Source organism: Ranitomeya variabilis, chromosome 3 (assembly GCF_051348905.1).
Source record: "Ranitomeya variabilis isolate aRanVar5 chromosome 3, aRanVar5.hap1, whole genome shotgun sequence".
In the NCBI taxonomy this organism is placed as follows: Eukaryota; Metazoa; Chordata; class Amphibia; order Anura; family Dendrobatidae; genus Ranitomeya; species Ranitomeya variabilis.
The window spans coordinates 115,905,126-115,924,045 of NC_135234.1; the positions used below are offsets into that span (position 1 = coordinate 115,905,126).

Below are 18,920 nucleotides of genomic sequence, written 5' to 3' on the forward strand. Positions count from 1 at the left end.
GTACTGTAAAATGCTTGTTCAAATGCAAAGTGTGAACAGCCCCTAAGGGCATGTGCACACGTACAGTATTTGCAGCACATTTTTCTCCACAAAAAATCAAAGTTTGGGCAGGAAAAACAGTGCTAAAAATACTCTGGGTTTTGACACCTTTTTGACTTGCTTTTATTTTTTACTTGCATTTACTCCATTAATTTTGATAAGTAAAAAAAATCTTTTGCTGGTTCAAATCCACAAGGGTAAAATAAGCAATATGAGATTTCAGAATTCTCATTCACTTTGTTGGTACTGTAAAGTGCAACTTTTTTTACAGTTGAAAAATGGGAGGAAAAAATGCAAGAAATTAAGCATGTGAACAAGCCCTACCTGATGGGTTGCCAAATTGCAAAAAGAGGAGTAACGTTTTCGGTACTAATGAGGTTACAATTTGAAGGACTAATGTATAACTTATTTAATACTTGATAAACGTGCTAGGTAACACGCTTACTTTTTAGTGAATTAATATTGATACTAATCAATCAAGAATCTCCCTCCTGAGTAATCCATGGGTCCGACAGGCTTTAAACATCTAGTCATGGACTGGATAATTGACCACCAATTTAGGACTGTCTGTGAGCAGGACTCGCACAGACATGTTCTGCATGTATGATTCCACATGTATGAGGACTGATGTTCCACTCGAGATGAAGATGGAACTTACAATTCAAACCACTTTTATAATATGTTGTAATTTATACTAAAAGCTCCCAAACTTCTTATGTATATGACACTTTTATCTTCATTATTCTCCAGAGATGGGCCAGCATTTAAACAAGCATGGAGATGCTGTAAAGGACGTAGCTTTTCAGGTTGAAGACTGTGAATTTTTGTTTCAGGTAAATGTATTTTTCTTACATGACTTTACATGATTTATCTTCAATAGGATTCCCCAACTAAAATGGGTCTTTAGTACTACTGATCATATCAAATGGGTCAAAAGCTACAGGGCTCAGGGGCAACTGCAACACCTGCACCTACTGATTATTATTATTAATGTCTAGGCTATACATTGCCACATACTAAGCCCACAGTGCCACACTTTGTAAATTTATGCTGCTAGAAGCCTGCTGTTCAGGACCAGAACTGTAATTGTGCTGCATAATGATATGTTGGGCACAAAAGCAATCACCCAATGGCTTTCCATAGCAACAGCAGAAATTGGAGGAAAATCAATTATATGTCATGGTCACAACTGACTATAGAATCTGAAGGGTTAAAACTAAGTGAATGATAAAATTTAACAAATAGGAACTTGTTGGTACTCACCAGCTCTTCTAATAGGCAGCCCAATGACATCATGTGCTAATTACTACTTATTCCAAGGCACTGTGCTAGTGATAAAAAAGAGTTAATGTCATAACATGACTTAAAAGGAAAAGAAAAGTTAAAGATGCTGTAGGATTTTTACAGAATGAAAAGGGTGAAGTGGTCAAAAATTTTGTATCTGTGTTCTCTAAGAAAGCAAATGTAACATCAACTGATCTTCACAGTGCCATAGAAGGAATGAGGGAACACTTAGCTAATTTAAATGAATTTAAATCTCCTGGTCCAGATGGATTACATCCTAGGCTACTGAAAGAGCTAGCAGAGGAAAGTGCAGTACCACTAGCCAGAATCTTTTAAAAATCCAGCTAAACAGGAGAAGTCCCAGAAGATTGGGGAAGGGCAAATAATGACCATATCTTCATAAAAGGAAAGAAGACGGAGCCAGGAAATTACAGGCTAGTGAGCTTTGCTTCTAAACCAGGAATGATATTTGGACAAAATATTAAACATGCTGTACTTGTATAAGAATACAGTAATTAACTAGAGCCAGCATGGATTTGTATCAAACAAGTCATGCCAGACTAATCTAATTTCCTTCTATGATGGAATCACTGACTGGGTGGATCAGGGAAATGCAGATGTAAAATATCTCGACTTTAGCAAAGCATTTGAGAAAGAATTTATTTCCTTATTGAAAAAATGACCAAGTATTGGATTGACAAGGCTACGGTTAGGTGAATTCATAACTGGCTCAGTGATCGTACTCAAAGAGTGGTAATACATTTTTGCACATCCAGTTGGAAAATTGTTTCAAGTGGGGATCCACAAGGCTCTGTCCTGGCCACAGTGCTATTTAACATTTTTATAAATTATCTAGATAAGGGAACTGAAGGTAAACTGATCAAATTTGCAGATGATGCAAAGCTAGGAGAGAAAGCTAGCACTAAGAAAAGAAAGAGAAAGGATTCAGAAGGATCTAGATAATCTTGAACAATGGGCAGCGACTAATAGAATGGTATTTAACAGGGAACAATGCAAGATTCTACATCTGGGCAAGAAAAATGTAAACTACATCTATAGAATGGGAGGAATAGAACTAAGCAACAGCATGTGTGAAAAATACTAATAGATCATAGACTGAAAAAAGTCAAACACAGTTCTAGGATGTATTAAGAGAAGCATAGTCTACATTAAGTAATTATTATAGACTAGTACAAAAGAAGTTAGGACCCTGCCTGCTAGAGCTTACAATCTATACATTGCTCATTTTCTTATGGTCTAGGTTGCAGTGCATTAGTTTCAATGTTAATACCAAACTCAATATTCAATTATTGTTAAATTTGAATTTCATAACCATAATTATGAGGGTTTATTCACCCGTTCCATTCATGCCACTTTTTTTTTCCTTGTTGGGTGTGGCGAGGGCAGGGAATGTTTTTCAGCAATACAAGTCCATGGGTTGGTGAAAAAAAATTGGATTGCACTCGTATAACATCAGAGTGCGGACCGATATTTCATGGACGATCAAAGGAGAATTTTTTTTTCACATACAAAAAAATTGGATCACACTCTTGCCACACTCTGATCAAACTGTGATCAGAATACCTGGTTTGAATTTTTTTCACACAAGAAAAAAATTGGATGTCGGAATGAGACCTTATGCTATGTAGTTTTTTTCTGCAATCAAGGTAAAACCACACATTTTTGTCATAATGTTTTTGCCGCACATGTGAATGCAGCCTCAATGGGTCTCGCTCACATTAACTATATCTACTTCATTTAAATACGTGACCTCTGTAGTAATGAAAGCAGCTGTAATGTGAGACACGGGATCTGTAGTTAGTGTTTAATGTAAGAGCAAACATGACGGCGCTTTGAAAGGCTGGCTTGTTTAATCTGAAAAAAAGATTGTTTGCTAAAGAGTGAGCAAAGTGCTGAGATCAGTGACATCACTGGCCAAATCAAATAAGCTAATGGAATGAGGAGGAGGAGGACGTGGACAGAGAAGAAACCTGAAATGCTTAGGTGGCAAAGCCCAAAGTAGGAATGCAGTTCATTCTTTTACATTCGGAATGGTAAGAAAGTCTTTAAAACACCACAATAACAATAATTTTAGACTTCAAATTAAATAACACAAGAAAAAAACCCACAATTTTAATAAAGATGGCTGCAGCTCAGTCACAGGTAGCAGTAGAACAAAATATGGCGTCAGTGCTGGACCTACCTCATGACAGACACCACCAGTGCCAGTTAGGCCCATTGCCTATAATGGTATCTGTTATGGCAGCCATCAACCGCCATTAAAGTAACATTTTAGGCAAATCTAATACATTGGTTTGTGCCAACTACAGGGGAAGGTGCTTGATACAGGACTTCTCTCTGTGATGTAGTTTAAATTCCAGTGTCATGAAATGCCCACTACGGCCCCCCAATAGACGTAACAAAAAGCTCTGCATGGAGTGTTGTCCCAGTGTAAGTAGGCCACACACAGAAGAGAGGACCTATCACTTACTATAAAGAAGTCGTTTTGTTACTTGGCACAGATGTGGTCGTTCTTCCATAATATGGCTTCATTTTTTGTTCCTACACCCCTCTGTTCCTCAGATATGGCCTCATCTCTGTAAATAAATCTACTCTTTTAGCCAACTAGGCGTAGTTCTCAAGGAGACAGACAGAGAAGAGTTAGGAATCATTGCCCAAAAAGACTATATTTTCATGCAGGGTATTGGGGCCATATCTCAGAAACGGAGAGATGCAGGAACAAAAAAAAATGGCTGATTCAGAGAAACAGCACCACTTACACCAAGTAAAAAAATTATATATTTATAGCAAGTGACATTTCCTCTTTAAAGGGAACCTGTCGGTCAATTCATGCTGCCAAACCACTCTAAAACACTCCAAAAGTGCTCAACTCTAAATAAAAAAAACAAACAAAAAACAACAACTTTAATGTTTCATCGAGAACTTAGTTTGAGGATTCGACCAGGGACCATAGGAATAGACATGACTAGTCTGGTGCCGCCCCTGGGTGGCTCCTCCGGGTGACAGACAAGTCTCTCCTTAGGTACACACATGGGAGAAACCTGTAATTCAGCTAGAGAAGTGTAGGAAAGAAACGACAGGGGGCGGCACTGAATTAGTAATTTCTCTCGCTATGGCTTCAGGCCGCATCTGCAAGCTATGTTCTCTGTGAAATGCATTTCAGAGTAAGGGTACCGTCACACAGTCACACTTTGATCGCTACGACGGTACGATCCGTGACGTTCCAGCGATATCCATACGATATCGCTGTGTCTGACACGCAGCAGCGATCAGGGATCCTGCTGAGAATCGTACGTCGTAGCAGATCGTATGGAACTTTCTTTCGTCGCTTGATCACCCGCTGACATCGCTGGATCGTTGTGTGTGACAGCGATCCAGCGATGTGTTCGCTTGTAACCAGGGTAAACATCGGGTAACTAAGCGCAGGGCCGCGCTTAGTAACCCGATGTTTACCGTGGTTACCAGCGTAAAAGTAAAAAAAAAACAAACAGTACATACTTACATTCCGGTGTCTGTCCTCCGGCGTCTCAGCTTCTCTGCACTGTGAGCGCCGGCCAGCCAGAAAGCGAGCACAGCGGTGACGTCTGACGTCACCGCTGTGCTTTCCGGCCGCTGTGCTTACACAGTGGAGAGAAGCAGAACGCCGGGGGACAGACACCGGAATGTAAGTATGTACTGTTTGGTATTTTTTACGTTTACGCTGGTAACCAGGGTAAACATCGGGTTACTAAGCGCGGCCCTGCGCTTAGTTACCCGATGTTTACCCTGGTTACCTGGGGACTTCGGCATCGCTCCAGCGCCGTGATTGCAACGTGTGACCGCAGTCTACGACGCTGGAGCGATACTCATACGATCGCTGCGACGTCACGATCGTGCCGTCGTAGCGATTAAAATGGTACTGTGTGACGGTACCCTAAAACCTATCTGGTTGCAATCGTGCATCTAGCGCTTCATTTATGCTGCCGGTGGCTTGGACAATATGAATCGAGTGACCGGTTCCCTTTAAATGTGATCATTTACAAATGTCACTACTCAGATCTGGTTCTCATTTTTTCTACAGGGCAAAAGATCTTAAGATTGTAAAATCATTCTTTCTGTGTTGTATTTTTTATACGAATTGTAACATGTACTCCCCATCACCCTACATGATCTCCAATGGTCATCCTGCTTAGTACATAAGGTCAGTTTATTGCATTCTGTATGGCCATCACTAGGTAACTAGACCTAAAATAAATTATTATGCTAACAATGTAAGGTTACCATGCACAATAGTCTAAAGTTTAAAACAGATAAATTCAACTAAAATAATCATCGGGCAAGTGAAATTTAATGTTAAGCAAATATTTTGGTCGAATATTGACAGACTGGCATAATTTGGAGAGAAGTTGGCAACGTTGGAAATGTTAATCTAGTAGTAGTCAGTGATCTGTGCAAAAAATCTATGTGTTCCCAGAATGTTCCTAAAATGTTTCCATAAAGATTGATCACACTTGATGTCATTTAAACCAAAACATTTTTCGACTTATCCTGACAACTGTGATTGGTTCCACAAATCATGTACATCACAGTGCTAGGGATTTTCTAGGGAGGATGAAGAAAAGACTTTAAGAAAGCATGGGTGTTTAGGGGTCAACATGGCAATCTTTAGACAGGTTGAAAAATATGGGTAACAACTGACAGTATATTGTCACCAAAACCCTAAAGAGCGCTCCAATGTAGTCTGCAATATTCTTCCTAAGGCCGGGGTCACACTACCGTAGAATACGGCCAAGTTCTATGCATGAAAATATCACATAGCACTCGGCCCAGTGTTAATCTATGGGGCAGATCACATCAGCGTTTTTTTCTCAGGCGCATTCGACGTGCGTGTGAAATCATGCGATTGTCACCGAGACTCGCCGATGCAAGCTTATGGGTGCAAGGAAAAAAAAAAACGCACAGCACTCAGATCATGTGAGTGCTGTCCAAGTTTTAAGCACCGGTGTCCTTTGAAAAGCCGGCAATTCATCTGCCGCTTACAGTAAAATCACAGAGTGACAGGTTAGAATAGAATAGTTATATACACATAAAAAAACAAAGATATAAAGATGTCAGTGACACACACACACATATATATATATATTATTATTATTATAGCGCCATCTCTTCCATGGCGCTTTACATATATACTGTATGTATGTACAGTATGTGTGTGTGTGTGTGTGTGTGTGTATATATATATATATATATATATATATATATATATATATATATATATAGGCACACATAACCCCCATCCCATAGCAGTATAATGCCCCCCAATAGGAGTATAATGCACCCCCATAGTCATATATAGTATAATGCACCCCCATAGTCATATAATATAATGAACCCCCATTTTATAATGCACCCCCTTGTCATATATAGTATAATGCACCTCCATAGTATAATGTACGTCCTTGCCATATATACAATAATGCACCCCCATAGTATAATGCAATCCCTTGTCATATATATTATAATGCACCCCATAGCAGTATAATGTGCCCCATACTGCGGCTTTAAAAAAAAAAAATTCTCCTTACTAGGCCGAGGTACAGCAGTGTCCTCCCCTACGATTCAGCTGAAATGCGCAGCGTTGTTCTGGCATATGACAGCGACGTCATACGTCGGCGAAGTGCACGCTGACGTCAGCTGGCTTCCTGTGATTTGTTGGCGGCTTTTAACTGTTGTCGTGCGGGAGGAATCTCCTGCACAGCATCAGATTTCAATTGATCGTGCGTATGAGAATGCATGATCAGTTACTGAAGTGGCAGTATCCTGTCACTGGGGCCCAGTGAGCAGAAGATAGGTGGCCTGTTGCAGGCTGCCTCTGCTCATCGGGCCCCATAAGCCAGTAAGGGCAGTAATGTGCAGCTTACTATACATGTATTTAATTAATAAAAGATTATTTATCTGAAAAAAATGGCATGGGCTCCCAAGTAATTTTCTTAACCAGCAGAGGGAAATCCATTGGCTGGGGGCTGATGTTTATAGCCTGGGAGGCGGGTAATACCCATGGAGATTCCCAGGCTAGTAATATAATCTCACAACTGTATACTTAGCCTTTACTGGCTATTAAAATGGGAGACCCTAAAAAATTTGACATAGGGTCCCCTTATAAATTAACAACCAGCAAAGGCTATGCAGACAGCTTCAGGCTGATATTAATAGCATAGGAAGGGGCCATGGATATTGGTCCCCCCCAGGCTGAATACATCAGCTCTCAGCTGCCCAAGAAAAGGTGCATCTCTAAGATGTGCCAGTTCTGGCACTTAGCCTCGCTCTTCCCACTTGCCCTATAATAGTGGCAATTGGGGTGATGATGTCACTTTTGTACTGTCAGGTGACATCAAGCCCCAAGGTTAGTAATGGAGAGGCATCAATAAGACGCCCCTATTACTAACCCCAAAGTCATATCATATAAAAACACACACACCCACAGAAAAAAGTCCTTTAATTGAAAGAATGACATAGACTCCTTTGATAAATCTTAATTAAACCATACTTACGAAATCGCCCATTCCACCAACACCATTGTCGTCTGCAAGAGTTAAAAAAACAACAATATTCCTCACCTTTCTGCAGAGATGATGATAATACATTTGTCCCCCGACGGGTCTGGCTCTGCTACATCTACATGGCAGGTTGCATGATGATACCATACAGCCTGCATTCCAGCAGACACTGAGCAGTGTGTGCTCAGTGTCTTTGTGGGAACTCCTATTCCCTATCTGATGGCACTGCCAGAATGAGAAAGTTCTCCTGCTCGCAGTGCCGTCAGACAGGTCCTGGGAGTTCACAGCCAATGAACTCACTTCAGCTTTCTGACATCAGCGTGACTGCAGTGGGAAATTTTCCCACCGCACTCGCGCTGACATCACATAGGTGAAGTGAGTTCATTGGCTGTGAACTCCCAGGACCTGTCTGACAATGTATTCATCACCCGGCGCCTGTGCAATAAATGTAAAAAATTACATGGCGTCTCTTCTAGTTTTGATAACCAGCGCAGGCAAAACCGACAACTGTGGGCTATAACCCCCAGCTGTCAGCTTTATCATGGCTACTTATCAAGACTAGAGGGGTCCCACGCCAGCTGAGGGCTGGTATTCTAACTAGGAAGGGACCATGGACATTACATGCATCAATTCTGGTGCTTTGACCATCATCTTCCCACTTGTCCTGGTGCGGTGGAAAGTGGGGTAATAGGTTTGGGGTTGATGTCAGTTGTTTTATGGCATCTAACATTAAGCCCAGGGGTTACTAATGGAAAAGAGTTTATAATACACCCCCAATACTAACCTCATAGTTAGATTATAAAAACAAAAAAAACCACCAGAATAAAGTCCTTTAATTGAAATAAAAACACTGACCCATTTATTTGAATTAAAAAAGTAAAGTTATACTCACCTTTACACCTAATCCTTTGATGCCCATGTCTCCTGTTAGGGTATGTTCCCATGGTCACTAAACGCTGTGGGTTGGACGCTGTGTACATCCGCATCGTCCAACCTGCAGTAGCCAGATGTTACAGCATAGTGGATGGAATTTAAAAAAATCCCATTTCCACTATGCGTGCACTGACGCCTCTGGCTTCCCTGCGGAGACGGACATGCACCGCGTCTTTCCAGACTGCAGCATGTCTATTCATCTTGCAGAGATGCTCAGTCTCCGCAAGATAAATATCACCAGTCCAATCTATAGGGCGCGGTGATTCCGCACGGTTCAATAAACGCATGCGGAATCGCCTGCGTTCAAAAGCCGGCAGCGCTTTGGACCGAGCGGACATGTGCTGTGTCCAAAGCGCTGACTAATACTGACAGTGAGGATGTAGCCTAAAATATAATAAAGCACCATATCATATTAATTGCACCTGTTTGAACTTCTTATCTGTATACAAGACACCTGTTCACACAATCAATCACACTCCAGCCTGTCCACCATGGCCAAGACCAAAGAGCTGTCTGAGAACACCAGGGACAACATTGTAGATCTGTGCAATGATGGGATGGGCTACAGGACAATATCTAAGCAGCTTGGTGAGAAGGCAACAACTATTGGCACAATTATTAGAAAATGGAAGAAACACAAGATGACTGTTAATCTTCCTTGGTCCATGCAAGATCTTGCCTCGTGGGTTAAGGATGGTTCTGAGAGAGGTCAGGAATCGACCCATAACTGCACAGGAGGATCTGGTCAATGACTTGAAGAGAACTGGGACCAGTCTCAAACATTACTGTTAGTAACACACTACGCCGTCATGGACTAACATCCTGCATGGCAAGTAAGGTCTCCCTGCTCACACCAGCAAATGTCCAGTCCCATTTAAAGTTCACCAATGACCATCTGAATGATCCAACGGAAGCATGGGAGAAGCTCATGTGGTCAGATGAGACCAAATTAGAACTTTTTCATATCAATTCTACTCGCCGTGTTTAGAAGAAGGATGAGTACAACCCCAAGAACACCATCCCAAACGTGAAGCATAGTGGAGGAAATACTTTGAGGGTGCTTTTCAGCAAAGGGGACAGGACAGCTGCACCATATTGAAGAGAGGATGGATGGGATCATGTATCACAAGATTTTGTCCAACAACCTTCTTCCCTCAGTAAGAGCATTGAAGATGGGCCATAGCTGGGTCTTCCAGCATGACAATGACACGGAACACATAGCCAGGGCAACTAAGGAGTGGCTCTGTAAGAAGCATTATAAGGTCCTGCGGTAGCCTAGCCAGTCACCAGACCTGAACCCAACAGAAAATCTTTGGAGGGAGTTGAAACTCAACATTGCCCAGTGACCGCTCCGAAACCTGAAAGATGTGGAGGTCTGTAAAAAGGAGTGGGCCAAAATCCCTGCTGCAGTGGGTACAAACTTGGTCAAGAACAACAGGAAACATGAGATCTCTGTAATTGCAAATAAAGGTTTTTGAATATTAAGTTCTGTTTTTCTATTGTATCAAATACTTCTTTCATGCAATTAAATGCTAAGTAATCAAGTAAAAATCATACAATGTGATTTTTCTGGATTTTTTTTTAAGATTCTGTCTCTCACAGTAGAAGTGTAAAAGCAATGAAAATTACTATAATGTAATATAATCGAGATGGTTTGGGGTGAGTTGGACCGCAGAGTGAAGGCAAAAGGGCCAACAAGTGCTAAGCATCTCTGGGAACTCCTTCAAGATTGTAGGAAAACCATTCCCAGTGACTACCTCTTGAAGCTCATCAAGAGAATGCCAAAAGTGTGCAAAGCAGTCATCAAAGCAAAAGGTGGCTACTTTGAAGAACTTAGAATATAAGACACATTTTCAGTTGTTTCACACTTTTTTGTTAAGTATATAATTCCACATGTGTTAATTCATAGTTTTGATGCCTTCAGTGTGGATTTACAATTTTCATAGTCATGAAAATACAGAAAAATTTTTAAATGAGAAGGTGTGTCCAAACTTTTGCTCTGTACTGTATTTTATAAAATTATTTTTATTCTGCAGTGGATCACATGTAAATGAACCAGTACTAATCTGCCAGGTCATTGCTTCCTCCAGGCTAGCCCTGGCACTGATCATCTAATTTTCCATCCACTCTTCTTCATGAGAAGACGGACAGAAATCTTGCACATGTGCATGACGTTCCAGCGGTCCGACCATGAAGTGGCTGCATAAATGACGTCAATCACAACCTACCTCATGGAAGTGCTGGCATATCGTCCATCCTGAGATTTCCAGTGGTCCTTGAAGTACAATGATTGGAAGATTAGATGATCCAATACAGGTCTTGTCTACATTTTGAGACTGACACAAATTTAGATTTTCCCTAAATTTGCCATTTCATTGTTTTTAGATCTTTAGTCAGATATCTCTATGGTATACTTATGTGCAATTATAAGTATTTCATATTTCATACATTTACCTATCTCTGGAGCCCCAGGCTTCTGGTGACGCCATTTTCACTTCTGCAGTTGTAGGAATTTCCATACAGTTGCTAAACAACAACAATGTAACAAAGCCCATAAAGGTGTTCGTGAAAATATATATAACCAGTCTCGGTAAGGTCGGGGGCAGACAATGGTATCAAAAACTGTCCAAGCTTTAATCTGATTTTCACCCATGTGTCAGTTTTATTACATAGTGTGACATCCATGTGCATCATATATTTACATTAAAAAATGTACATGATCAGATACAGCTTCCTAGTACATTAACAGAATTTTCTGCTACGAATCTGCCACGTGTGAAAACACCCTTAACGACCAGAGGTATTTTTATTTTTGCGTTATCGTTTTTCGCTCCCCTCCTTCCCAGAGCCATAACTTTTTTTATTTTTAGGTCAAAGTGGCCATGTGAGGGCTTGTTTTTTGCGGGATGAGTTGTACTTTTGAACGACACGATCGGTTTTACCATATCGTGTACTGGAAAATGGGAACAAAATTCCAAGTACGGTGAAATTTCAAAACCAGTGCAATTCCCAGTTGTTGTTGTTGTTTTTTTTTTTTTACCATGTTCACTAAATGCCAAAACTGACCTGCCATTATGATTCTCCAGGTCATTCCGAGTTCATAGACACCAAACATGTATAGCTTCTTTTTTATTTAAGTGGTGAAAATGTTTTCCAAATTTGTTAAAAAAAAATAAATAATTGCGCCATTTTCCGATATCCGTAGTGTCTCCATTTTTTGTGATCTGGGGTTGGGTGGGGGCTTATTTTTTGCATGCCGAGCTGGTATTTTTAATGATACCATTTTGGTGCAGATATGATGCAACCAAAAAAACGTAATTCTGATGTTTTTACTTTTTTCGCGTTACTCTTCCGGTAAGTGCGAGTTACATGCTGCTGTCAGAGATTGGCAGAGGCATTTAACTAGTTAACAGCCGCGGGTGGAATCGCAGGCACATGTCAGCTGTATATATCAAATGACGTGCTCGGAAAGGAGGTGGGCTCAGCGCCGGAGTCCGACATCGGCGTACTATTACGTCCAATGTAGGAAACCTGTTAAACTTTGTGAGAAATTATTTAAAAATATTAAAGCGCTCACATCAAAGTTTTTATCCTCTTAACATATTGCAGTCATCATATTATACAGCACTGTGTACTTACAATTGCTCATTTTGCCTTTCTACCCAGATAATTCTTCTCTTTTCCGTTAGTTTTGTGATATTACGTGATTAAAAATTAACTAGCTGAATCCTTCTAAGCTCTATGTAGCAAGAGGAGGTCATTTTTCAACGCACTGAATTTGGCTGGATCGCTGGAGTGCACAGTTAACTCCCAATTAATGCCAGTGCCACTGTGCTCCTCCAATATTGCAGAGGTAAAGCTGCCAATCTAGGCTTATTATGTGCAAGTTGGGTAAGAATTTAAAAAAAATTTAGGTTTTTAGAACTCAACATTGTAAATTAATCTGAAATTTGGAAACCATTCCCACTTTTTAAATCACTTTACAACTTTTCTCATCAGTTGCCAAATTTGCATTTTTTGGCACAAATTTGATGCATATCATTAAATGGGACTAGTGAGTAAGTGGCTATGTCTATATTGTAGAGAGGTGGTCGCGGCCCGTGGAACATGGCCTAGATACTGTAACGGGGGCTGTAATATTTATTTACTACTTTCAAAATAATTTCCATTCCTCAGTCATACAAGCACTTTAGAATTTCCTACCATTTGGGTCTCTGGACTTCTCGTTAACATTTTCAGGATTTCTGTAATTGTATCTATGAGAGATATTGAGATCGCCAGGGGTAGAGCACTTGTGCTTGTACCGTAGTGACAGACAGCTATGGCTAACGCAATGATAAAACCATGTGTGGGGCAGTGAAGAAGCCTCGGGCAACCCCTCTACACTGGACTTCACCACAAATAAGGAGGCACAAGTGTCAAGTGACTCCAGCCGCCAGTCTGGCCTCTAAAATGATTTACTAGTAGTACTTGAAAAACAGAAGTCTGAATGTGGCGTAATGTGGTAAAAAATAACAGAACCCATTAACCCAAGTGTGAACAGAGCTGGTAAGATTAGTGATACAGGCAGTGATGACTTAGACTTTTTTCCTTTTAATCTAATATTCACACGGCTATATACACGGCTCTAATCTTTTGATAATGGACCATAAGCTAATTGTGATACTGCCATAAAATTAACAATTGGGCACTACCGTAGTATCACACTCGTATCCTTTCTGCTTGTTATAGTGTGAAATGAAGTTGTAGTAAATTGATTTTTAGAGCACACGTGTTCTAGTGTGGAAATGGTGCATATGCACCGAGATCTTCCATACCAGGTTTATTATTATGGGTACTGAACTAAATGGTTTACACATTACTAACAATACATTATTGTGTCCACCAGATGGCAAGATAATGTAACGCATCAGTAGTAAAAGGCTTCAGCATGTCTCATTAGATTATACATAGTACAGGAGTGCTACCAAGATTTTCAAAGTTAGGGCCCAGTTAGGCAAGTTAATTATTGCAATAAAAAGCATTTCCAGCTAATAGCCGGTCTAAATTTGGCAACAAACATTCAACAAACTAGCAAAACGCTTGTTTTTCGGTTGCGATGATTTTGAAACTGGCTTAAAAATGATCATTCTCGGCAGCACATCGCTCTCTGTGTAAGCAGAATTTGTGCCGCTGATAAAATGATATTCTAAGGACACAGAACGATCTTATTAACTATCATGCCGTGCACCAAAACGTTCACCCGCCAGTAAACGACCACAGATTGGTTTGTATATATTGTGCCGTGGAAACCCGCCACTAGACATGCTAGAGATCATGTTAGCAGATATGTTTATTTTATTAAACTGATGTGTAGTAAAAATAGTTAAAGTACATCTGCTCGGTGCATACATGTTTGCATGTGCTAAAGGTTCTGCACATGTCCATATAAGTGTGCAGGAAGAGAAGCCGTGGAGCAGGGGTGGGGAATCTTTTTTTTTTTTTTTTTCCAAGGGCCATTTAGACATTTATAACATCATTTGTCGATTGTACAAAATTATCAACTTAAAATTTGTTCTGCTATTATTTGGCAAAATATTTAAATAAATCACCCCTAATGTGATGGCGATAACTGTTTCTGTTTAGCGAGATGTGTAATGTGAGGTGGTATTGATGGTCTTGCTCTGGAGTGCAGTTGACGATTTGTGGTAAGCTGTGAAAAGCTCTGCTCGTGGCTTTAAGATGTTCCGAGCACAGATGTATATTTCAATGTATGTCTCCTCAAAGTGGGAAATTCATCAATACTCATAACATTCATAGAAATCAAGCAGTCAGAGGTCTGCTGTATACATCACACAGGATACATCGAGACTGCTGTATATACAACATATACATCACACAAGATATACTGAGACTGCTGTATACATTGCATAGGAGACTGATGTATATGCATTACATAAGATACACTGAAACTGCTGCATATATCACATAGGATAAATAGTGTGCTGTAGATACATCACATAAGATACACTGAGTCTTCTGTATATGCATGTCATAGGATACACTGAGGCTGCTATACATGCAATTCATAGAAGACACAGAGATATATACATCACATAGACACTGAGTACCGTATAAATTGCAGTAGTCATGAGACACTGAGACTGCTGTATATACATTACATAGGAGACACTGAGACTGTACTCTTTCTACATCATATAGGATACACTGAGACTGCTGTATATAAATGCAGTATCAGTGTCTCCTCTTTGATGTACCCATCAGTCTCACTGTATCCCATGGGATGTATATACAGCAGTCGTAGTGTATCCTGTTGGGAGTCGAGTTCCCGCTGCTGCACAGGGGGAATCTCGAACCATGTCTGCTGCGGTCTCTCATTCTGCATGAGCAGCCTCAATATCTCCCATGTGATGTATATACTGCACCATCAGGATCTCCGCTATATATGCAGCGGTCACAATGTCTCTTATGTGATGTATATACAGCAGTATCTATGTCTCCTATGTGATGTATATACAGCAGTATCCTTGTCTCTGATGTGATGCATATACAGCAGTATCAGTGTCTCCTATGTGATGTTCATACAACAGTGTCAGTGTCTCCTATGCGATGTAAACAGTAGACACAGTATCTATGTATCAGTAGTATCAGTGTCTCCTAAGTGATATATGTACATCACATAGGAGACCCTGATACTGCTGTATATACATCACATAGGATACACCGGGTCTGATGTAAATACATCACATAGGATACACTGAGACTGTTATACATGCATCACATAGGAGACACAGACTGCTATATATAAATCAGATAGACACTGTTACTACTATAGGAGATGCTGACACTGTTGTATACAGATCACATAGGAGACAGAGACTGCTGTATACACATCACATAAGAAACACTGATACTGCTGTATATTCATCACATAAGAGACACTGAGACTGCTTTATATACATCACATAGGAGGCACTGATAGTGTAGTATATACATCACATGGGAGATATTGAGTCTGCTATATAAATCACATAGGAGACACTGAGACTGCAATACATTGATCATAGACAGAGACTGCTGTTTATTCATCACACAATGTGACTACTGTAAACATCGCATAAGAGACACTGATGCTGTTGTATATACATCACATAAGAGTGAGACCATCATTGTAAATACATCATTGTAAATACACATCTGTACTTTGTATCTCCCCCACCTCATTGTAGATTGTACGCTCTCATGAGCAGGGTCATCTTATTTTGCTTTAATAATTGTATTGTTAACGTTGTTATTTATGACTGTTGTGTTTGAAACTGTTAAACTGTAAAGCGCTGCGGAATATGTTGGCGCTATATAAAGATTATCATTATTATAAGAGACAGAGATTGCTGTAAATACATCACATAAGAGACACTGTGACTGCTGAATATAAATCACATAGGAGATACTGATAGTGCTGCAAATACATCACATGGGAGATATTGAGGCTGCTGTATACATCACATAGGAGACACTGGTACTGATGTATGTACATCAGATATTATACACTGCGTCTGTTGCATACATCCCACAGGAGACTGTGGCACAATGAGAAACAAGGATTTTGAACTGCAGCGTACAGTATGCGATCTCAGCCCACAAAGTACATCCTGACGCTAGCACTAGCCAGCTTCAGGATGTAATCCACTGTTGCATGCGCTGCAGGGTCAGTAGTGTACACTACGCATTTAAAAGTGTATGCTTCATGGGCACACTGTAGGGAATAAAGGCCAAAGCACTGTTGCCCTTATGAGTCTACCAGACGCCCAGAGAAAATGATGTAAATGGCCCACAAGTCAGAGGTTCCCCACCCTTGCCTTAGAGCATGATATTTTATTATTACTGATGGGCATGACACTAGTCGGCCAACTTTTGTACTCAGCTGTACTTTTTGACATTTGCTTGGGAACCTCATAGCCCCTATGAACCAGGACTGCTTCCACTCAGGAGTACCTGGTTTGTCTATAAATTTTATACAATCATTCAAAAACATCTGCAAGGAGTTTGTATGTGTTCCCCGTGTTTGCGTGGGTTTCCTCCAGGTTCTCCGGTTTTCTCCCACATTCCAAAGACATACTGATAAGGAATCTAGATTGTGAGCCCCAATTGGGACAGTTCCGATAATGTCTGTAAAGCACTGTGGACTTAATGGCGCTATATAAGTGAGTAAAATAAAATAAAAATACAAATTTCAATATCCACCATGTAATGTTACACCTCCAAGACATTGGTTGCTGTAGGGAAAACCCCCATGCCCCTTCTCAGGGCAATAACAGCTGATCTGTGGGTGTCAGTGAAGCCGAACCTGCATCAGTCAGATTACCGCTGTCTTAGCTTTCATTTGAGAGAACCCTTTAAGCATTATAGACAACTGCTTTAAAAAAAAAAAGACTTTGAATCACTCCTGACAAGTCTGCTGTACTCTACACTTGTATTCTCCAGCAAATAATTCTAGAGCTTCTTTTCGTAAAAATCTGTAATGTGCCATTTCCCTATTATTCCAGATGAAAATTAAGAATAAATTGAACCCTAGGTGTTATTAGTTGAGGGGGTGTCCTAACATAGTATTACATTATCCAATCCGTGCTGACAATGGCAGACTGCGTGGAGAGACACCCTATTAACAATGGTAATGGTAACACCCAGTTGTCAATGTATTCATTATTTTCCATGAGGAATAACATCAGCATGGTACAATATAGAGTTATTAGAAAAAATTACCCAGAACTGATATTTCTTGGGACATAGAAGTATTTATTGATACAGACATGTTAGGAGAGCGTACAAGTTCCATTTAGATAAGTGAGATATAGGCATGACACGCTGTGCATTAAAGAGTTAACCGCCATAGTGTAGGAAAGACACGAGATTTACTAAATTTGTCCATCAAAAGAGAAATTGTGTATTTCATCAAAATCCTCATGCTACTCTTGTTTTTCACAGTCTATGGATATTTGTTTTACATGTCTCTAGACTTTATGTTCCATGATACTGTACGTCGGATTCACATTTCTTAGGAGGTCATTACCCATCTGCTTTTGGATGCTGCTCTCCCCTAAATATTACCTTTTATACAGTGAAGGCCAGAGAATATTGCTTTGCTACTATAGGTCTATGTGTCAATGCTCCGGCGATGGTCAGGATTACTGTGCAACAGCAATGAGTAATACAGAATCAGGATGAAAATTAAAAAGAGACGTAAAACGCATCTTGTAAATATAGAAGAGTGACATACTGTCTGTAAACACGTCTCCACTGATTCGTATATACATGTTACTGGAAAAACGACATGTTAATAAGAGGAGGGTAAAGAGGTGGGAGGTGAGTCCTTACAATGATGTACTATGTATGGACGGACAGCCTGGCATGTCATATATGTCTCAAGGTTACAGTAATCAGAGGCCTCATTCACTTGCAATTTTGCTTCGTGTTTATTTATCTCCCATAGTTTAAAAATGCAGAATTGGCTATCTCAACAGAATATTTGGGTTAGGAAAAGATTATATATTTTTTTGGTCCATCTGAATGATTTTTTTATTATGGTCAGAACTGCAAATCTCTTCACTGGCTCCCATTCCCTCAGCGTATCCAGTTCAAATTACTAATACTGACCTACAGAGCCATCCATAACCTGTCTCCTCCATATATCTCTGAACTGATCTCCCGATATCTTCCCTCACGTAATCTCCGTTCCTCCCAAGACCTTCTCTCCTCCACACTTATCCGCTCCTAACCCAACCGCCTCCAAGAAACCTCCAGAATATCCCCCATCTTCTGGAATTCTCTGCCCCAACTCGTCCGACTATCAACCACCCTCGGATCCTTCAGACGGAACCTGAAAACCCACCTCTTCAGGAAAGCCTACAGCCTGCACTGACCCCGCTGCCTCCTCACCACTATCGGAGCTACCGCCTCACCAACACCGGTGCTCCTGCAACCCTCAACCTATTGTCTCCATCCCCACCATCCTGTAGAATGTAAGCCCGCAAGGGCAGGGTCCTCGCCCCTCTGTATCAGTCTGTAATTGTTAGTTTGCTTACTGTAAGCGATATCTGTAACTTGTAT

At 40.5% G+C, this 18,920-nt stretch overlaps 1 protein-coding gene across 1 annotated transcript in view; it reads left to right on the forward strand.

Moving 5' to 3' along the window:
• Nucleotides 1–18,920, forward strand: part of LOC143815414 (4-hydroxyphenylpyruvate dioxygenase) — a 72,346-nt gene that overhangs the window by 24,574 nt on the left and 28,852 nt on the right. The window contains exon 6 of the mRNA XM_077294567.1: nucleotides 790–872. Within this exon, the coding sequence (XP_077150682.1) occupies nucleotides 790–872 (83 nt within the window). The remainder of the gene's footprint in view (nucleotides 1–789; nucleotides 873–18,920) is intronic.